At 35.7% G+C, this 23,082-nt stretch overlaps 2 protein-coding genes across 2 annotated transcripts in view; one reads left to right on the forward strand and one right to left on the reverse strand.

The window, feature by feature from the left end:
• Positions 1 to 8,018: 8,018 nt before the first annotated feature.
• Positions 8,019 to 11,804, reverse strand: LOC134851844 (5'-AMP-activated protein kinase subunit beta-2-like). The gene is made up of 4 exons (XM_063868116.1): positions 11,303 to 11,804; positions 10,697 to 10,881; positions 8,994 to 9,125; positions 8,019 to 8,699 (listed from the first exon to the last, which is right to left on the reverse strand). The coding sequence occupies exons 1-4, from the start codon at positions 11,533 to 11,535 to the stop codon at positions 8,389 to 8,391; spliced, it is 861 nt and encodes a 286-aa protein (XP_063724186.1). The 5' UTR covers positions 11,536 to 11,804; the 3' UTR covers positions 8,019 to 8,388.
• A 5,339-nt stretch (positions 11,805 to 17,143) lies between these two features.
• The window catches only part of LOC134851843 (nmrA-like family domain-containing protein 1), a 47,726-nt gene continuing 41,787 nt past the window's right edge, over positions 17,144 to 23,082 (forward strand). Inside the window, exon 1 of the mRNA XM_063868115.1 lies at positions 17,144 to 17,674. The gene's annotated coding sequence lies outside the window, so the exon portion shown is untranslated. The remainder of the gene's footprint in view (positions 17,675 to 23,082) is intronic.

Here is a 23,082-nt window from a genome sequence, read left to right on the forward strand (position 1 = left end):
CAAATTGTTCTTAAAATCCAGAACAACTAGCTATATTTGCTTGTTGCAGAATCCGCAACAAAACAAATGTGCCGACAAAATTTACGTTACAGGTATTTGTACGCGGAATCCACGGAACTTTTGTAAGTGGAATCCAATTTCGTTTTGGAACAAGTTTAACGATTTGTCTCTGGAATCCAAGAAAATTGACACAAAATTGTGCGCCTATCTAGTGTACAGTTTGGCCTCGTAATGACGTGATAACAAAATTGCTTGCCATTCAGTTTAAATGCCATAACTCGTGTGTTGTATACATATGAAAAATTGCATGAAATTTGCATGACAAATAGTATTCCATGCAATAGAACTGTTTGACTCGCATCCTTCCCCAAAATAAGAAATATTTTTTTAGAGCGGATGCAGGAATTATTATCATCCAGTCAAATTTGATATATGTTGGTTCTGTAGTTTATGAGAAAATGAAAATAATCCAAAAAAATTGATCATGAATTCCCACTTAAGTGATAAAAAGTAAAAGGTGAAGTGAAAAAACACTAGCGGAATATCCAATTTCTTGTGAAGCGGTCCCTTTGACTAACAATACCTGAGAAAATTTTTTTTTTCAAAAATTGCATGCAAAAATTTGTATAAACGTCTCAAAAATCTTTAAAAAAAACCAGATCCCAAACTTAAAACAAAACAGACCACAAACAAAAAGCAAATGCCAGATCTTTGGAAAGAAAGAGGGTACCGTATTATTACAATAAGCTGAGTTTGCGTGAAAATCAAAATTTTCACGACCAATTCCTTTTGAAACAAGTAAATACAATTGAAAAACTCGCATTTGAAAGTGCGCAACACAAGTTGACAAAACTAATATAGTATAAGTTGAACCCGTTTAACCAAAAAAAGTAAGAATCAAAGTTGGTAAATTTGCAAACTACAGAACAAATTTTAATTATAATAAAAAAATGTTTCAGCCAAAAACTTAAAAAGCAAAGTATCGAAAAAGAGCCAATTGACAATCAAACTAGATAAAACCTGTTGCATTTTTAAAAAAAAATTTGAAAAACAGCAGATACAAAATATAAATGCTGCAGACATTTTTTCTATCAATATATTACAAAAAATTGAGTATCACGTCAAATGAACAAGAACTTAGTTTGATTGAAAATTCAAGAAATTGCGTCTGTCAGCAGAATTGATTACTTCAGCAAATTTTTTCTTTTTTTATCAAGCCGACTTAGTTTTGAAATAACTAACAATATTTTTTTCTTAATAGTTTTTATTTGTTAAGTTTTTGAGTCGCTGATGCGCCCTTGTATTGTATCTATCCCTCTGAAACTGCTTTGTGGTTATGCAGATTTTGAATATATTCAGTCAAATTGAACAGAAAAACGCGAGGCAAGTTGGAAAACGACAAAAAAACTACGAAAAAAAAAGAAAACGAATTTTTCATTTTTTAGAAAAAAAAACCAGCAGGTGTCGAGGAACACAAACATCAGCATCAAATAAACTTTCTTTCGTTCAAACAAAATTTACAAAATGGCAAACGGAACAGTTGTCATAAAAAAATTTAGAGTTGTTTTATTCCAAAATGTGAAACTTTTATACCTCATCCCCAAAGGGAACAAATAAACTTGCAGAAAACTCAACTTTTCCTATAAAAAACACAAGACCCGACCCGGATCTGAAGTTCAGGCAATAAAGTGTAAACTCTAATAGTAGTAATAAAAAGGCCCCTGGAGGTTGTTTAGTTTTAGTAATAAAGCAGTTTTAAGACAAGTAATTTACGGGGAAAAGTCTAGTGTCCGAAAACACTTCACTGGCTCTCAAGCATGAAAACAAACATTCAATGAAATGAAAACTAACTGAAATTCGAGAAAAACTTTTCAATTGGCGATCCTTAGATATGAGAAGCTCAATTTGCGATAACTAGATCAAAAGGTAAGATTTGGTTTTGCATTATAATTTCAATTTTTAAATCTGTTTTTTAAACTTTTTTGCGCCATTTGCATGTATCTTAGAAAAATCCAAAATGTGCATTTTTTTGTTGCCAAATAATTGTAATGGATGAAAACAAAACATGCAAACTTCAAGTCACAAAAAATGAGCATGATAAAAACCTTACGACTTTGCATAAAAAATGCAAAATGAAAAATATTTTCTGTAAAAATAGTTGTTCTGCCGTCCTCAAAAAATTCAGGGGCGGATTTAAGTATTCGACTCCTTCACCAACCATAGGTTGCCCTTCTGTTATTAGTTTATGACATCCATTCATTTCCGTCCAAACAACTCTTAAAATTGGTGTATATCTATTCTAATTTTGGTTGGGAGCGAGTGCCAAAATAAGGCCCAAAATTTTTTAAATCTGCCTGCGGTGCAACAAGTTTTGGCAAAATATGGTATTCAATTGAGTTACGGAATCAATTTGGTCGCCTTAAAAAATCTTTAAATTTTATTTAAATGTCTCATTTTTGATTCCGTTCAGAATAAAAAAAATGTATGGCTACTCTGAAAGTTCTAATCAACCAAATTGAACTTTAATTTTTAAATTGACCCTTTGAATTGATTTCCAGCATGCAGAAACTCTTGAACGCATTTCAACTTACATCCCAATTCATACGAGATTCACACATTCGAGAACTCTAAAGATCCGAATAAAAACCCCGGGTTGACCAATACTTCTTATCATACTATTTCCATTATGTAAAATTTCTTGTCCTTTAATTTTATACAAGCCCATACGTACAAAAAAATTGTATGAAATCTCTATTATAAGCATTTTACCGTATATAAAAATTGTTTGATAGGTGTTTTTCCATAAACCATCTTTTTTTTTTCTTAACTTAATTCCAGAAAACTTTGGCTAGTGTTTGTAACCGAACGCAAGTGACAAAGATCTTGGTTTACTCAAAGCACCAAAGCTTGAACTCTCTTGCATTTATAATGCATAGAAAACAATCTGATTTCTCTTAGAGCTGTCTTTCACAAATCATATAACGAAAGTATCACACTTTTAAATTTTGGCAAAATTTTTCAACGATGATTAAAGGTTGTTAGCGAAATCTCCGAAAGACGACAAATAAAAATCAATTCTATAACAAAATAATAAATACGCTCATTTTTCGTTTTTACTCCCTTTTTGTTTCGATTTTGTATAGGGTAGTTTAAAACTAATTGCTAAGATTGTATGATTTGCGTTTATAGTTTTAACCTCATTATCAAATGACTTAAATTTCTGAGATGGTTTTAACCTTGCGACAGTGAAATGACCTTGAAAAGGATATCCAGTTTTTAAAATTGCGTCTGAAGTGTTAAAAAGCTATGCAAAATGTTCGAAGTCCACAACTTCGAAACAAGTTTGATTCAACAACCATCTGCAATGAAATTTTCAGAACAAAAGAAAACATGAAATGACAAAAAAGCAAACTCTAAACTTCAACCAATTATTTTGTATCAGTTTAGCTGGAAGCTTGAAAATAATTTATGACGTTGCCCAAGAAAGCTTTTAAAAAAATCTATTGGAGGTCCTAAATAATTCTGACATTCAAGCTGAAATTTGTTAGAAAATATTTTTTGAAGTTTAGTTCGCGTTTGCATTTTTGCCGGCCTTAATGTTTTTATTTTAAAAATTACATGTAAAAATGCTGCTGTCTGAAAAAAAATTCTTGAAAATAGGCAATAATTAAATTCTCCAAAAAAGCGCAATCGTTTTGCATTGCTCCTTGGACAGTCAAAGCAGTTTTGAAATTCGGTTGCAGTTTGAACCATTCGCGGTCTCAAGATCAGAATTATTTCAAAAATTTAAGACATCTTCCGATAAATTTGTTGCAACCTATAGTTAATGCCAACTTTTTGGCAATATCGGATACCTTAATCAATTATATTGGTCAAAAACTATAGATTTTTTGGTTAATGAGTTTTTTGTACCCGGCCTATACTTGTAGAAATTGGCGAAATATTAACAATTTGATGTCAAAATGAGCCGTTATAGGTTGATTAATTTTGTTTAGTTTCGTTGAACGAAAAAAATATTGCCAACAGTTTGGTATTAGTTATATGAAACTTATATAGCTTTTAACAAATTTAACAAAACGTCTAAAATTTCTGAAGTATTTCTGAGATTGGGAATGTGAAAAAGAGTTTGAAATATAATTAATAGCAAAAATTTGAGCATGCAGATATAATTAAAATGAGCAATCTGGTAATTTTGAGCAGTGTTGCATGCAATTTTGCATTTTTAGGTAACGTTGAGTCATATTTTATGTATGAAAAATTAGCTTTAGCATGCAAAAGTTTTTTGAAGTAGGTCATTTTCTCTCTTTAATTAATTTTGTTCTAATTTTTTGCAACTCTCAATACAACTGAATTTTCAAAATTGCGTTTGAACTATCAAAAGAGCAAACCAAAATAACTACGGTTTTTCAGAGATCAGTTTTTTTTTGAATGAGTTCAAGCCCCAAACTTCAAAAATTTCATTCAGCAGCAACCTCAAATGCAGTTTTTTAATGGAAAAAACTCATAAGCCAGTTTCTCAGACAGAAAATATGTTTCAAGGTCAACTAAAGTTTCAAATTTGCATACAAAAATTTCTTAAATTTGGCAGATAGCTCTTTTTAATTAATTTTGTCTGTTGCAATTTTTTGCTACTAATTATTTCAACTTCTTATAGAGAGCTGCAAAAAAATTGGACAGTAAAGTTATTTTTTTTGTCCAAAATTTAACACTGCAAAACAAGCACTCCACAATGACATGCCATGAAAATTTCTAGGACCAAAAGGAACGGTGGAAAGACAATCTATTTTATTCCAATCTACCCCTTGCCATTCAACACGATGCCCTTCTACCCTAAAAACTAATCTCCCTAATGCCTATCTACCATAAGCCAATCTACCCCACTCCTCAAATATTTCGTGATTTTGATATAGGCAACATAAATATTCTATTTGGGATAAAATTTAGTCCAGATTGGCAATTTTGAACCCGCATTACTTCAAAATATGGGATCAATTCAGAAATCCCACCGTAATGATTACCTCAGCTATCTCCTTCCCTCTGCAAAACAAATGGTAAAACTTAATAAAAGGTGCAATAACTATCTGCTTGCTTTTGATATGTTAAAAGCACGCAATGATTAGACCAATTGAAGTTTATTTTGAATGAATGCCGTGAATTTTTTTTTTTTTAAAATTACAATTTTAGTTTGTTTTTAAATTTAAGTTAGAAGAAGCAAGTTAGAAGAAGGACATCTACTTTATTCCGATATATTCTCTGAAATTCTACCCTATAAATTTTTTCCCTATGCCAATCTAGCGTAACGACTAGTTTATGACGGAATGATGACAGAACACAGCAATCGCTTCAGTCAAGTCAACGTGTTGCGAGCTTGCAAACAGACAGTAAGGCTCAAACTCACAGTAAAACAAAAAATAAAGCCGGTGATTGCCGCAAAGCGACAATGCTCATCCACTGGCGACCTTAAAATGAGATAGTCAGCTCAGTTATCTATTGAACTGTTTATAGAAAATATGGTACATTGGCATAGAATAGAATGGAATTTAGGTGGATTAGATTAGAGCATAACGTCATAAAGTAAATTGATTTAGGGTAGATTGCCATTTAATCAAACGAGAACATTATTTAACATAGAGGAAAAGCAGAGCGTCGCATCTTTTGCAATAAAACACAACAATAAACAAAATATCAATAAAAAAAAGTTGAAAGAAAATCTTAGTTTATCAACACTTAACTCATCAGAAGTTCATTTTTAGTTAACTCAGAAGAAGTGCAGTAGAAATTCAGTAAAATTAGTTAACTCAGTTGAAGTTCTATCAACACTTAACTCGTAGTCTATCAACACAAACTTTGCCTCAGTAGAAGTTGATTTTAGACAAAAATGCCAGGCATTTGAACGTAAGATTAAGAAGCCCATCTCCATTTATCAATCAGCTCACAAAACATTGGTTGTATTCAGCAATCAGCAAGCTATTTAAGCAAGGAAACTTGAATAGCTTGAGTGATTCCAAATAGTAAATCTGTTTCCAAATTTTCAACTTTGACGAGGCAAGCTATTCATGCAAGCTATATAGCTTTATAATTTTAACACAGTGGTGAAACTGAACTTCGCAAACACTTGCGAGAACACGATCAAAAAGCAGCTCTATGAAAGTAAATCATTAAGTTTAAAAAGTAAACCTCGAATTAGCAAAAACACGGCAACGGGTCGGATTTGAATCTGCAACCTTCTGCAACCAAGTGATTTTGCCTCTCGCGCACAAACCACTCAGCCACGCAAGCTTAACAACCGACAAACACTGGTCACTTATAAAACAGTTATATATGCCAATAAATTGCCAATGGGATTCACCGCCTAATACAAATAGACTCAATTTGCCAGTAATATTTTGAAATACAACAAACTGAAGGCATCCACTCTAACTTTGCATATAACAAATTGCAGAGCATAAAGCTACTTTGAATAATTTAAGCTTTTCAAAAAAAATTTTTTGATATATATTCAGTTCGAAAATTTCGAAATTGAGTTTTCATTTTTGTTAAGTCGTTTTATATATATCACTTTGTTCAGCTTAGTTGGTGAATTAAAATTGCATCAACTGCATTAACTTTTTACTATTCGAATGCCAAAGCACATGTTATGAAAAAGCTGTTTATGTGCCTTAAAAGTGGCATCAATCTTTGCGACTCATGTTGGAAAAAAAGAAAGTTCGTACTAATATACTCGCATCGCAAGAGTAATTACTTGAATGATTTTATCAGAAGATTTAAAAATTGGTTCAAGCTGAAATACCTTTAAAATTTTTTTAAAAGTTTATATTATTTCATACCTTAGACCCATTTGCAAAATTGATTTTTTTGAGCAGGTCAATCTAACGATGAATCTCTTGAAATAATTTAATTTTTTTCATAGTGAATCGATTTGCTTTTGCATGAAGTTAAAGCTTTCATCGGCAAGCAAGTAGCCTAAGAAAATCACTCGAGTGATGAAACTTGGAAATTTAGAGACAGTACATGGATCGATTCGCAAACAAGAACTGTTTTTTTTAGCAAAAAATTAAAGCGATGAACTGCAAAATCTTTTAAGGTTATCTCCTTGCGTGATTAAGCTCGCAAAGGTTTTGAAACACTTAATCGCGTGAATCGGCTCGCAATTGTTTTCGGGTAGATTAATTTCAAAATAATTCATATCTTATGGCATAGCTAAGCAGTTCACAAAAAAATTAAGTCTTTCGATGCAATTAAGTCTTTCGAGTTTTTTTAAAGCTAAGTATTGAAGCAATGAAATAAATCGACCTCCCTCTAGAGCGAATCGGTTCGCTAAAAATAAGTTTTGAAGGCAAATCAATCACTCGCTGAAATTTTAAATTATTTCAAGTTACCTCAATGAGCGAAGTACTTCGGGATAAGTAATCAATTCATGAAACTTTACAATCTTCCATGTAATCAAGCCATTTAAGCAATAAAATTTTCATCGATTCAAGCGATCTTTTAAAGCGATGACACTTCACAATATTTCAAAGTTCTTTGGTAAGTAAGATTGTATCGCAAAAAAAGTTTGTTGTTCAAGTGGCCTATGAAAACAACTTCAATTGCATACATGCTGAAAAAAATTGGCCTGGGATTCGAACCCTAGAACTTGGGGTGTAACGGCGACCACGTTACCTCTAGGCCCAGTGAAAAAGCACTCGAAGCTTTCAAGCTTCAATAACATAACATGTGATAAAAACAAAAAAGATTTGTATGAAAAGTTATTACCAGAAAAAAATCTAGTTCCCGATGACAAGAAACTTGCTTTTGCAAGTGTAATAAGTTGCAAGATTTGAAACTGATGGAATTAATTAAAACGCGCAATCTGCCAATTTCAAACAAACTTTGAGTTTTCCTGTGGTCTTAAGACGTAAATGTTGTCAGCAAAAACGGTCTATAACAAGAAGCAAGAAATTGGAACAGAATTTGAAAAAAAAAGAGCAATGACCTGTAATAAGGAGCAAAAACTTTGGACAGAAAACATTCATTATTCTAATTGATGTATAGCACCAAAGTCAATTTTTCATATGGAATTTGTGTCTCAAAATTGTCTGAAACATTGAAACTGTATGCAATTATCTATCAAAAACGAAACAAGCAGTTTTTAATTAACTTCGTCTGTCCCAACGTTACGCAACTTAACTCTCTAAATTTCATAAGTTTTTTGCATGCAAAAACCCCAGTTTTTGGCTCCGAAATCAATAAAAATAACTTAAGGAGTGCTGCACAAAACAGTACAGAAAATGGAAACACTCACATTGCAAAATTCAATTGCCTTTGAACGATTATTAGTTTATGTCGTGAACTACATTCTAAGTTTCAAGTATACAATTGTGGTTTTTTTTCAGTTTCAGTTCCATTTCAGATGGGTTTGTACAGCAGTGTTGTGACATATTTCTGTTGGAATCTGTGGGTAGCTGACAAAACCATCACTCCGTCCTTGATTGAGAGAGCGTACAGGTGGTTCAACATGACATGATTGGGCTCAGGTAGTAAGGAGGGTTCACACTGCACTGATATGTCTTTGTTCAAAATGACCTGCAGCAGTTGAGGTGGGAGGGAGGGAGGTGCGTTGGGGATTCCGAGGTCGAACGCGTGTTTCGAAGGGATCACCTGACCGTACTCGCCCGGCGGACTGGAACTGAGCTGGTCTTTACTGTCTAACTCAAGAGCTGAAACGAAGTTATAACAAAACACTTGATTTCATAATTAGGAAAAAATTTACCAGAACAGATGATTTTAATGATTATGCTTTCATTAATCTAGATTGTTCGACAGATCCTCAGAAAAAATCCTTCAGCCTAACTCTCATGTTGCTATCTGTTTCACCTTGCAATCAAATTGACTGAAAATTAGGCATGGGTCTTGAGATCACGCTAATTGCATAAAATTTCTCAATAGAGCTTCTCAATGAAAAAATTAAGTTAGGAAATGGGTCAAATTATGGGGTAATTGTAAGACTTTACCTTGGAACACGTCGAAGTCTGACTTCTTTACATCTACCACATTATTCAGAGTGCCCTGATCATTGGGCACTGTCGGTGCATTCGGGTCATTTCTCCACTCCCCATCCACATAATACTTGAACTCGTGGTGACCTGAAATAAACCATTAGATGTGAGCAATAATTCACATAGGATTAACATACGAGGCTCAAAATACTGCCGATTTTGGCCAACTTGGTTAAAAACTAATTAGCAACATGTTTCTGACTAGTTCATCTAAGTTACTCTTTTTTTTATAATTCAATTTTCGAAGACAACTGTAGTTATTTCGACTAATTTAAGAGCTTTCTAAGCATTCACCTTCCTCACCCCACGTGTAAAAAAAATGAAACAATTTTTTTTGAAAAAGGGAAAACGCCATGGACTGCGATGGGAACTTTCTGTGCCACTTTTGAAGCACCCGGCTAAAATCGAATTTCAGAAAAGCGTCAAGATAGGATTCGAACTCTCGCGGTATTTATACGATCGCCAGAACGGCTCTTTTTTTCTTTTTCACCACGTCACAACTTCTCATTATTGTAAAGGTAATCAACTTTGTAAAAATGTGAATACGAATGGAAGGTAAAATCTGAGATTAAAGGTTTGTATTGTACTTTTTAGCCGATATTTCAACTTTATACAAAAAGGTGAAGCGGAGTTTTGCATCACTTGGAATACCACGCAAGCTAGCAAATAGGAAATTACAAAATAGAAAGCAAAAAAAATGGGGAAAATGAAACTTTTTAGGGAATTAAAAACAATTCCAGAAAGCTGACAATACTCAGGTAGACGCCCATTGAGCCGAAAACAAAAAAACGCCAAAAGAAATCATTGTCATAAAAATTTTTCGAGCAATTATGTTTTAACACTTGGAACTTTTGAAACACAAACTACTTAATTTTTTTCCTTAAAATCAATCATTAAAATCCCTTAAAGCAACACACAAATAAAGGCAGCTAAGCAAAAAAAAGATAATCGGAAAACCTTCAGGCCGAATAAAGCGTTCAAGTGCAAAAAAAAACAAGAGAAAGAAAATAAACCAAGTCAGGGCTATTGAATCAAAAACACTTGCATCTGTGATGAAAATTGCTAACCGCACAGAAAAATTTCACAACGCTGCAACTAAACCAACAAAAACATGAGCAGACAACGAAAGCCCGACAATTAATTTTTCTTGAAAACTTTTCTTTTTTCAATTTCATACATACTGAAAAAAAAAGTTGGGTCAGGGACTCGAACCCCAAAACTTAGGGTGTAAAGGCAACCATGAGACCTCTATGCCAAGAGGGAAAACACTTGACCATTGTTAAGGTTCAGTAATATAGCAAGTTGGAAAAGACAGTAAGATTTTTAAGAAAAGTTGTTTACGGGCAAAAAAAACTGGCAGATCCTCATTTCAAGATCCTTGCTTTTGTATGTTTAGAAATTCTTAAATTATACTTTTGCGGGATGAAAAAACTCATTTGCAATTAGGAAAGCTTGAGCGAATGAACTTTGTAGTCAGCGAAAGTTAATTGTGGTCAGAAAACAAATTTCAGACATGATGACAACACTACAACGTCTAATTTCCCATAACTGTAGTTTCGCATAGAAGTCTTAATTCACTTTTTTACTTGTCTAGTTTGCTATTTGTCTTATTTCCTAGGCCCTTATGCTTCTGTTTATTCAACACTTTAAACAAATACCCTCGGGCAAATCTATTATGCCGACAAAATCATCTGTGCTCTTGTTCAAGGGAATCTTTTTTGACCAGTTGTTGAAACTACCCACGATGTCCACGCTTCTTCCACCCTGTGTCCATCGAAACACAATCGGGAGAGCATCACTCGAAAACTCGGGACACAAATCGTCCCCTTGATTAACTGCAACACTAAAAACAGACCTAATAATGGAACGCAAAGCAGTTTTCGGCAGAATAACATCCAGTCCAAACTTATCTCATCAAAATTTCATTGGCATACTTCGACCACAATGGTGCTATTGAATCTCAAAAAAATGTTTTACCAATGCAGCTTGTTTGATTTTGTTAACTTCAGTTTTACCGACTTAACTTTTTCGCATTATTTACCGCGACCGGATCTTAAAATTCAAATTTTATTTATTTTGTTTACCAGTATCGGTAGAATACAGAAGTTCAAAAACATCAGAAATTGCCGGAGGTCGATTCACTAAAAGTTATAATCTATATAAATCTGAATATTTTCTTCGAGGACAGACCAATAGTTCAAACGTCTTGCTTCTGCTACCTAATGGTGCTATTTAAATGGACTTGTGTGAAAAAAAAAACATACCTTCGGGATGGCGATTCTGCCCCTGACTCATCCAAATATGACCTCAATTGCATTTCAAATGCCAACTGATTGGCAGGCTCAAATGGACCTGCCAAAGCCTCCAGTCGATCGCGTTTGGACGAGCTATTTCCCATCTTGAGAAAATTCAATGCAGATTTAACAGAAACAGATAAACCTAGCTTCACATACAAATCTTTAAAAATAGAAAAAAAATCAGAAGAAAAAAGATGCATCTCACTCCTTGTCTAGTAAGGTAGGCAACACAATTGTTAATTTGAAGGAATTTTTTATTTAACAAAAGATTCACACGTTTTCGCAACTATGTGCATTGCCAGGATTTTTTCAATAAAGTAATCTAAGTGACGATACAGGTGGCCAGTCAATAAGCAGAATGGTCTAAGAGCAGAATGGCTCCAAAAGCAGAAAAATATCAAATTTTATAAGCTTATGAAAAACTAAGTATAAAAATTGTCAATGTTACCAATGAAGAAATAGTTTATGCTTAATAATTTAACCGACTTTTTTTTTGAAAATAGTCTTAAAAAAATTGATAAAAAAATTCAGTTCATGCATATTTTATTCATTTTCTTGGTACTACCGACAATTAGAGAGAGAGAGAGAGAGAGAGAGAGAGAGAGAGAGAGAGAGAGAGAATGACTTGAATTACCCGTCAGGGAATTACAATTAATATTAAAACTGCACGGAAAAAATAAAAGATCTGCAATGTGAACAAGGACATTTTAAGAAATATGTACAAGAATAATTACAACTAAAAACAGTAGATACACGGCGTAATAAAAATTTCTTGAGTTCACGTTTAGGTGAGGAAATAATGCCCAAAAAGTTTATATCTGAGTTACATAAAATAAAGTTTGCATTGTTTACAGTTCTATAAAAACAAGAAGTGCGAGAGTAAAATTTTTAAAAGGATGTAATTGAAAAACCATTCTACTAACTGAGCGCAAACCCGGACGCGTACTAGCCACCGTAACATAATCGGAAATATCAAATTCATAAAACCCCTGGAGCAGTTTGCTAAATAGAATAAGATCAGATAAAAAAAGCTCGTAACAAATAGATAAGGAACCCACGCTAATAAGACTATCGCAATAATCCCAGCGACCAAACACCCATTTAAAAGCTCTTTTCTGTAAGGCTTCCATCTTGTGTAAATCAGAAATAGCAGGATACCAAATTGACGAGTTGTATAATAGGATACTCTTTACACAGGCCACGTAGATGTTGAACTTAGTTTTAACAGGGGCACTAAAAGGTACATTACGCTTGAAAAAAATAGGCTGCAGTTACAATTAGCAAGTTTGTTGTTAAGATGAGTAGACCAAGAAAGATTCTTTGAAAAATAAACACCCAAATCTTTGATAGTTGAAACTTTATCAATTGACAGTACGTCTAGATATAAATTTACATTATTTTCAAAATACTGAAATGCTTTGTTTTACTGGGGTGCAAATGTGGATAATTATCATTCATCCAATTAAAAAAATTATTTACATCGAATTGAAGAAGATCTGCATATTTACATAATAGTTTACAGTCATCTGCAAACAGAAAACAACTAGAGTGAGCTATACAATTGGGTAAATCATTAATATAAATCAAGAAAAGTAAGGGCCCTAAGACACTACCTTGGGGAACCCCACTAATAATAGGCGCAGAGGCAGACAAGCTCCTGTTAATCTTAACCTGTTGAGTGCCACAGTCAAGATACGAACTAATAATAGCTAAAAAGTTATCATCAAAACCAATACGTTGTAATTTAGATAATAATGTTTTGTGACAAACTGTATCGAAAGCTTTTTGTACGTCGAAATAAATAGCATGCATATCGTCATTGGCATCAAAACCTCTGTATAATTGATCAACATATTGCAAAAGTTGAATAGTGGTACCTTTACCAGATTTAAACCCAAATTGTTTACCTGACAGAAAAGGGCGAACACGTTCAAAAATGTGATTAAATAAAATTCGTTCAAAGATAATTGAAATGCGCGGGAGCATACTAAAACCCCGATAATTTTCGACGTTCTTTTCACATCCACTTTTAAATAACGGAATGATAAAAGCACACTTCCACAGTTGTGGCCACACACAATGCATAAAAATAAAGCTAAAAAGGTAATAAACAGGATAGGCAAGAAAACTGGAACAATTTTAAAAAATAAATCGAGGAATATAATCGGCGGCAATACTAGCAGAGTCCTTCATATCATGTTAATGCTTTTCCACGTCGTCGACAGTAAAATTAACATCTTCAAGTAAAATATTAGGTGTGACAGACTGATCAAAATTCACAGAATCACTACCGTACTTGTACACGCTGCCCAAAAAATCGTTGAAAAGATTGGCCTTGTCATAATCGGTTGTTGCAGAAGCATTGTCATGGTAAACATTGCCAGGAATAGTAGACGAACCAGACATTGATTTTACAAATTTGAAACAGTCATTAGTATTGAAATTGCTAAAATTTGAAAATAAAAAAAAAACATTTATCTAATTCGATTGAGTCTTGTAATTAAAGTTGGAGGGCTAACAGTTTACTAGAAGTACCATGTCGTCGTTTTTCAGTATTTACCTTGTTTGAAATATGTACAGTGTGAGAGCTGAAATAAAAAGGCATGTCAATTCTTTTATCACGCTTTTGTTTAATGGACACATGCAAAGCAGAATGTATTACAATGTACCATTCTTCATAGAACCCTTGTGCAGAATACCTAAAAACATTTTCATACAAATTATCGAAATTTACCATAAAAGTAGAAAAATGATATGCGTTGAAAGAACACCGAGAATACACTGGAATATCCTTTTTGCTAGTGTCAGCAGGAATTGTGAGACTGGCACTGACAGGGCAATGGTCAGAAATCAGAATATTGTTATTTACCTGAACAGAAAAAAAATCAGGGTTATTAGTGAGAAAAAGATCAAGAATGTTGCCATTAACATGAGTACTGAAATCCACTAGTTGAAAGCAATTATTATCGTCAACAATATCAAGAAATTGACGAGAATAATCAGAAGTCGATCGCGTTTGGACGAGCTATTTCCCATCTTGAGAAAATTCAATGCAGATTTAACAGAAACAGATAAACCTAGCTTCACATACAAATCTTTAAAAATAGAAAAAAATCAGAAGAAGTAAGATGCATCTCACTCCTTGTCCAGTAAGGTAGGCAACACAATTGTTAATTTGAAGGAATTTTCATTTAAAAAAAGATTCAAACGTTTTCGCAACTATGTGCATTGCCAGGATTTTTACAATAAAGTAATATAAGTGACGATACAGGTGGCCAGTCAATAAGCAGAATGGTCTAAGAGCAGAATGGCTCCAAAAGCAGAAAAATATCAAATTTTATAAGCTTATGAAAAACTAAGTATATAAATTGTCAATGTTACCAATGAAGAAATAGTTTATGCTTAATAATTTAACCGAATTTTTTTTTTTGAAAATACAGTCTTAAAAAAATTGATAAAAAAATTCAGTTCATGCATATTTTATTCATTTTCTTGGTATTACCGATGATTAGAGAGAGAGAGAGAGAGAGAGAGAGAGAGAGAATGACTTGAATTACCCGTCAGGGAATTACAATTAATATTAAAAGTGCACGGAAAAAAATAAAGTATCTGCAATGTGAACAAGGACATTTTAAGAAATATGTACAAGAATAACTACAACTTAAAACAGTAGATACACGGCATAATAAAAATTTCTTGAGTTCACGTTTATGATAGGAAATATTGCCCAAAAAGTTTATATCTGAGTTACATAAAATAAAATTAGCATTGTTTACAGTTCTATAAAAACAAGAAGTGCGAGAGTAAAATTTTTAAAAGGATGTAATTGAAAAACCATTCTACTAACTGAGCGCAAACTCGGACGCGTAATAGCCACCGTAACATAATCGGAAATATTAAATTCATAAAACCCCTGGAGCAGTTTGCTAAATAGAATAAGATCAGATAAAATAAGCTCGTAACAAATAGATAAGGAACCCACGCTTATAAGACTATCGCGATAATCCCGGCGACCAAACACCCATTTAAAAGCTCTTTTCTGTAAGGCTTCCATCTTGTGTAAATCAGAAATAGCAGGATACCAAATTGACGAGTTGTATAATAGGATACTCTTTACACAGGCCACGTAGATGTTGAACTTAGTTTTAACAGGGGCACTAAAAGGTACATTACGCTTGACAAAAAATAGGCTGCAGTTACAATTAGCAAGTTTGTTGTTAATATGATTAGACCAAGAAAGATTCTTTGAAAAATAAACACCCAAATCGTTGGTAGTTGAAACTTTATCAATTGACAGTACGTCTAGATACAAATTTACATTTTTTTCAAAATACTGAAATGCTTTGTTTTACTGGGGTGCAAATGTGGATAATTATCATTCATCCAATTAAAACTATTATTTACATCGAATTGAAGAAGATCTGCATATTTACATAATAGTTTACAGTCATCTGCAAACAGAAAACAACTAGAGTGAGCTATACAATTGGGTAAATCCTTCATATAAATCAAGAAAAGTGAGGGCCCTAAGACCTTACCTTGGGGAACCCCACTAATAATAGGCGCACAGGCAAACAAGCTCCTGTTAATCTTAACCTGTTGAGTGCCACAGTCAAGATACGAACTAATAATAGCTAAAAAGTTATCATCAAAACCAATACGTTGTAAATTAGATAATAATGTTTTGTGACAAACTGTATCGAAAGCTTTTTGTACGTCGAAATAAATAGCATGCATATCGTCATTGGCATCAAAACCTCTGTATAATTGATCAACATATTGCAAAAGTTGAATAGTGGTACCTCTACCAGATCTAAACCCAAATCGTTTACCTGACAGAAAAGGGCGAACACGTTCAAAAATGTGATTAAAAAAAATTCGTTCAAGGATAATTGAAATGCGCAGGAGCATACTAATAAACCGATAATTTTCGACGTTCTTTTCACATCCACTTTTAAATAACGGAATAATAAAAGCACACTTCCACAGTTGTGGCCACACACAATGCATAAAAATAAAGCTAAAAAGGTAATAAACAGGATAGGCAAGAAAACTGGAACAATTTTAAAGAATAAATGGAGGAATATAATCGGCGGCAATACTAGCAGAGTCCTTCATATCATGTTAATGCTTTTCCACGTCGTCGACAGTAAAATTAACATCTTCAAGTAAAATATTAGGTGTGACAGACTGATCAAAATTCACAGAATCACTACCGTACTTGTACACGCTGCCCAAAAAATCGTTGAAAAGATTGGCCTTGTCATAATCGGTTGTTGCAGAAGCATTGTCATGGTAAACATTGCCAGGAATAGTAGACGAACCAGACATTGATTTTACAAGTTTGAAACAGTCATTAGTATTGAAAGTGCTAAAATTTGAAGAAAAAAAAACACATTTATCTAGTTCGATTGAGTCTTGTAATTAAATTTGGAGGGCTAAAAGCTTACTAGAAGTACCATGTCGTCGTTTTTCAGTATTTACCTTTTTTGAAATATGTACAGTGTGAGAGCTGAAATAAAAAGGCATGTCAATTCTTTTATCACGCTTTTGTTTAATGGACACATGCAAAGCAGAATGTATTACAATGTACCATTCTTCATAGAACCCTTGTGCAGAATACCTAAAAACATTTTCATACAAATTATCGAAATTTACCATAAAAGTAGAAAAATGATATGCGTTGAAAGAACACCGAGAATACACTGGAATATCCTTTTTGCTAGTGTCAGCAGGAATTGTGAGACTGCCACTGACAATGCAATGGTCAGAAATCAGAATACTGTTATTTACCTGAACAGAAAAAAAAATCAGGGTTATTAGTGAGAAAAAGATCAAGAATGTTGCCATTAACATGAGTACTGAAATCCACTAGTTGAAAGCAATTATTATCGTCAACAATATCAAGAAATTGATGAGAATAATCAGAAGTAGCACTGTGAGTGGCCCAACAAATGTCTGGCATGTTGAGGTCGCCACAGACCACAACAAACCCACACGGATAACAAGAAAGGAATTTATTGTAGTAGTTTTTAATACATTCTCGCAGTAAAAAAGTTTCTAGTCTGTAACTAGAATCAGTAGGAGGGTTATAAACATTCAGAATAAGCAACGAAACAGTGGTACTGCACACAGTACACGCACAAGCAAAATCGTAGCCATCCAAAGTTGAATCAATAAATAATAAATTACTGCTGTTACGCTGAAAAATATCTACACCGCCATGAGAGCCATTTACTCTATCATATCTAGAGACCAGCTTGTAATCCCAATTTGGAAGAATTTTTTCATCTAAAATATCCTTGTGAAGCCACGTTTCTGTTAGTCACAAAACTTCAGGTAAGTTAACACAAAGAAACTCGATACAAGAAAATATTTTATCCATACTAATAAGACTGCGAACATTCCAACAACAGATGTCAGTAGTAGCTAGTCAGCTAACTTGAACCAAATTTCCATTTTCATAAACTTTCAAATTACGTATTTTTAACGCGGACTTGTCAATTCCAGATTGTATTAACTCATATCGTCGTTTCAAAAGTTTCTTCTCTAGCTCAATCTCATCTGGAGATAATGATTTATATATGAATACATTTCCTCCATAATCGCGGAGTTTGTAACCTTTTGCAAAGCAAATGCTGGCTAAATAAGGATTACGAAATCGTTCAATAACCATCCGCGGCCGATTCCGCGTTGTTCCGACTTTACCAAGACGGAACACATTTTCAATATTCACATCGGAATACTCACCAAGGTGCTGAAGAATGTTTCTAACCTCGTTTTGGTCATGCTCAAGTCTATGAACACCTTGACTAGCTTCTGGGATACCAGAAAGTCGAATTTTCATCCGCCGGCGCGTATTCACAGTTATATCACTGTTTTATAATGATTATAATAATTGTTTCATCAATTAGCCAGTATTTTTCAATAAAAATTGATGTTTTTCTGTTTTTCTGCTCTTGGACCCATTCTGCTATTAGATCATTCTGCTTTTTGCTCTTGCTCCGACGATAAAACATCAAATTACATATTTTATTTACAACAGTTTACATAAGTTTTGTTTCTAAACCATCATGATAAAAAAAATTAGTCAATCACAGCTGACCTCTAAATAGGAAATTCGACCAGAATGGCGTCCAAAATGCATGGCAAAATCAAAATCTTTTCTGGAGCAGTTTAGGGAGAGAATTGGCTGTTTCATAGAATAAACGGTCTTATTTGATAAACTGAACGACTTGGGAGAGGTCGGTTTTGACTAACGTGTGAATCTTTTAAAATTAGCCTAATTGTTGTGATAAACTTATTAAATAGTTTCAGAGTTTGTTCTGTAACAACCAAACGATTACACATACTCGTGGAATATCTAACCGGATTCCGGACACAGATGTGTGAGTGATCTGGTCATCATACCTTTATCAACAACAAGGCTGATAGTCCCTACCCGACTGGACGAAGGCCACCACTCGCTCCACACGACAAACAAAAGTGGGGGTGAAAGCGAGCATCCCCTACGCACGCTCGAGAACCGACCCCGAGATGGCAATGTGGGAAAATTAATTGTCAGTATGTAGGAGTCGTCAAAAGTTAAGGCGTTCTCTGCGACAACTGCGACAGTTGGTACCACCACCGATGTGGCGGAGCAACGGAGTTAAAAGCTACCGAAGAAACTCTTTTTATCTGTTACAACTGTCAAGCAGGAGCAAATGAACTCTTTCCAGATCCCAACCTCTCTGGTCTAACGCAACTTATGAGTAATTTAGATTTGAAGGCGGCACCCTCCACTAGAAAGTTGAATAGCCTTCTAGAAATCACAAAAGTTGGTAAACGCACCTTGAAACGCTTACCCAAGGGATCTAGATACCAACTTGCAGAGCTTCTCTGTAACATTCGCCCAAATATCACACAGCGACGGAGCGTAGAAAAAGTACCTATCAACGACTGGCAGGCGTCAGTTACCTTAATTCTACTCGTTTTTCACCGTCTCGACCTTGCCAGTTGATTTTCTGGTCTGTTTAGGGCAAAGTAAAAAGTTACCATTTTTAGGCCATCAGTCAAACGCTTTTTGATCAGCTTTCGTTTGCATGCGAACACAACCACATAGCTGAGTCTCGGATCCTCAGACTACGTGATTGTCATTAAAAACACTGCTCGAACAACCTATTTTTATATGTTTTTGTGTGACAGTTTTATATTAAATCCATTGGAGATGGATTGACCCTTTCCTTTTTCTATCTACTCATGCTCTGAAATATTAAATAAGAACGGTGTTTAATTGATCTCTAGGACATTACAGCAGCTGTTATAGTTAGTTTTCACAGTCCCTTCACATATAACAGTCTCTGGGGGACCAAGCCTCCGCTCCCGTGATTTTCTTGAGATAACACTCTTATCTCCTATATTTCGTGTCCCGGGAGGGTTCCGTGGTATTTCTCTTCCCCCCACTGAAGCCTCCGTCTCCACAAGTATCTGTCACTAAGGTCCTTAACGTGTGTTATTGCCACGATAAGAGGCTCCGTGTTTTTCTGTCTCTGATACAACCGTTCTTCACAATTTCTATCGTTGTTCTCATTTTCGTCTTTTTTATTCAAAATGGCCGTCTTTTTTCTATTTCTCAGAAATGTTCTTCTTCCGATCGAAATTTTAAAAATAAAAATTCTAGAACATTCTGACCCTCCGTCGCAACACTTTTCTGTTCATAAGGCCTTTAGTCACTTTTATTTCTGTCGCGGGAAGGTTATGCTGTGTCATCTGGCAGAATGGCACATACTCCCCGGACAAGTCTCCATCAATGTCCCTATTGATCGCACAACACCGGGTTATCGTCAAGTAGGTATCCAGTTTTCTGTAACCAATCTTACAAATCGCATAAGAAAATGAAATTTATCTACTCCACTTCAACTCACTACGTGTTCACAAATGGCATCGTACTACATCTCACTGCCTTTCAACATTTTCACAAAATTTGCACCATGAGGAGTGTCCTAGATAAAATTTCTTTTCTGACTACTTACGTCGTCTTGTTATACAACTTCTTTTCGCCTCTGATTAAAAAGTGGGACGTGGCACGGCCACGCACCCGTTAAAATTAACTTAACTTCACTCACCAAGTATAATCAGTCATTTATGCGGTCCTTTCCATATTAAAACTAAGAAACTCTGTGGCTAGGAAAGTTATTGAGTTACCCACCCTTCTCGAGCGAGTTTACTCAAACTTACCATGTCGGCACACAGTGAATTTGTGTCTTACACAGGTTAAAAACTTCAGTCGTGAATAAATAGGTAAATATACTCACCTATGTTCCTTATATACATACATAGATAGTAGTAACTAAAATCAACAATTTCAACAATTTTAACAATTGCAACAATTTTCAAAGTTTGGTCTGACCAAACTAAATCAAAACAAAAAGTTTCACAAGTTCAATAATCAAAACTTGGTTGATTTGTTCAAGTTTTTACACACAAAGACAATCAAGTTTTTCTCTCCTTCTCCTCTCTCCTTTGGTCATCTTCACTCCATCACTTCTCCATCCTGATGTTCAGCGTCACTGTCTTCCAGAACTTTCTCTAACATGTCCAGAGAGTTGCGGGCCGTGCCCCAACCCTCCTGTTCCAACAGCCTCGGTTTGCAACAAGGTAGCAAGTCCACATTCACCTTCTGCTCCCGGTTCCTGCAAAAGCTGTTGTGAAGACATAGGCTCACGTTTCGTTCTAGGTCAGCTCTTAAGACCTCTTTCTTCTCATCTTCAGTAACACAAGGCGTTCCAGCTACCCGCTTCACCGCTGTGGTGACCGCGTTTCTGTGCGTCAAGAATGCTCGTTTATAGGCTCCTGGTCCTATATCTAGCTGGAAAGATTGATAGGCTTCCGTATTCCTTGACATGTGACGCTTCGCGCGTTCATACATCCAAGATGTCATCACTGCACGGAACCAAGGCATCAATCTTTGCCTTGACCATATTCTTTCAATGGCTTTAGGTATTCTCAGAACCTTGCAGGTGGTTCTGAAAAGATCCAACTCACGACTCATTTTAACGTTGCTCAACTGTTCAGGAGTCGGCACGGCCGTCTCCTGCTCACTTGTGTCCGCGTTAGCCTCTAACCATCTCACTGCTAGCATGGCGCTAACCACCACGATTGACACTTGTTGATTCTGATCGGGCAACCCCGTGGAGTACAACTCCTCCACGTCCCAGACTAGGATCAGATTCCCGCGTTTAGGGTACCACAACGTCTGCGCCAAGCAGTGGCAAGGATACTCCCCATGGGTTCTCACTATGTTCCTTCGGGTCCGATACCCTGAGGCTCCCAGCAACGGTTCCACTTCCATCAGGATTCTATGTAGGTCGTCTTTCTCTTCTATAGTGGGGAATTCAGTAGGTAACGCTCCACTCGCTTTCTGTTTCTCGAACTCACTCACGTTTCCTTCGTTCAGTCTCATGAACTCTTCACCCACAACGTCTTGCAACTCGCCTTCGGATCTCTTCGGGACTGCCCGAAAGATCTTTGCCAACAAGTCATATGACCTCTCTGACATTCTGGCCAACCTCACGCACTTTGGCACAGAGAAAAGTTGGTCCACCAACACTTGTTGCGTCCTCGCATCCATCACCACCATGTGCGTAGGATACTTGCTATTACAATACGGCGCTGAGCTTGAACCCACCATATATTTTGAACCAGTAGGTCTGTGATAGGCTTCACTATCCTTCAGATTCATTTCATTCTCCAGGGCTTCTCGCCAGCCTCCAATCTTTTGTTCTGTCTGTAATGCTCCAGGGAATATTTCCACGCTGAGGGACGTCACTAGCTCATGGGCACGCTCCAAGCGCTCGAGCGATTCTATCGAACTCGTCATGCTGCAAAATCCCAAGGCTGTGATCAGGTTCACGTCCGTCACCCCATGGCAGTCTGCGACCAACTCCATGGCACTCTTATCTGACATGCTCAATCTTCCGTACAATCGTGCCAGTTGTCGATGCTGCTCGCTTAGCGTAATCAGGCAGTGTCCCAGGTTACAAACATGTCCTTCCATCCCACTGTGTTGAGCCAAGCATGTGCCTTGCTTCAACCAATTACTCGATGTACCTTCCTCGGACAGCTCCGTGGACGGGTTGCTCTTCTTCTTCGTCAATCTCATGGCCAGCAGGTGTTGTATCATGGCCAGATCATGTAAACTCGCATCATCATCCCGTTCTAACATGATATCCGCGGTCATGTCCCAGATTAAGCCCGCGTTAGGATGGGGACACCAGGAAGGTTTCATGAGTTCCCACATCACTACTAGACTGGTTTTCAAGGGACCGTCCCAAGAACCACAATCAAAACTCACTTGCCCTTTTAGCTCGGGAATCGAGGGCTCGACTACTCGTTCTTCCAAAATAATTCCAAGCTTGGGTTGTTCCACCATCAACATTCCAATTTCCTTAATCCGTTCAACCCAGAAGTTGAGCACTGTGACTTGCTCGTAGTCGAAGTATGCTTCCCTGGCTTCTTCGTTCACGAAGGGATTATACGCCATCCCTGGTATACCAGACACGTATTGGAACGACTTCAGTTTCCCTAGTGTTGCAAACTCCTTTTGTCCTCTGGCCGCTTCAATCAAGTCTCTGCTCACTCTCAATTCTTTGTTGGAGTATCTTCTCACCTCTTCCAACTTGCGATAGCTTTCCATATCATTCGACTCCTTGCTTGGCACGGTCAATGGCATGTCCTGATATAGCTCTAGGAGTGCCCTAAGGAAGTTC

Source organism: Symsagittifera roscoffensis, chromosome 7 (genome assembly GCF_963678635.1).
Source record: "Symsagittifera roscoffensis chromosome 7, txSymRosc1.1, whole genome shotgun sequence".
Lineage (NCBI taxonomy): Eukaryota > Metazoa > Xenacoelomorpha > Acoela > Convolutidae > Symsagittifera > Symsagittifera roscoffensis.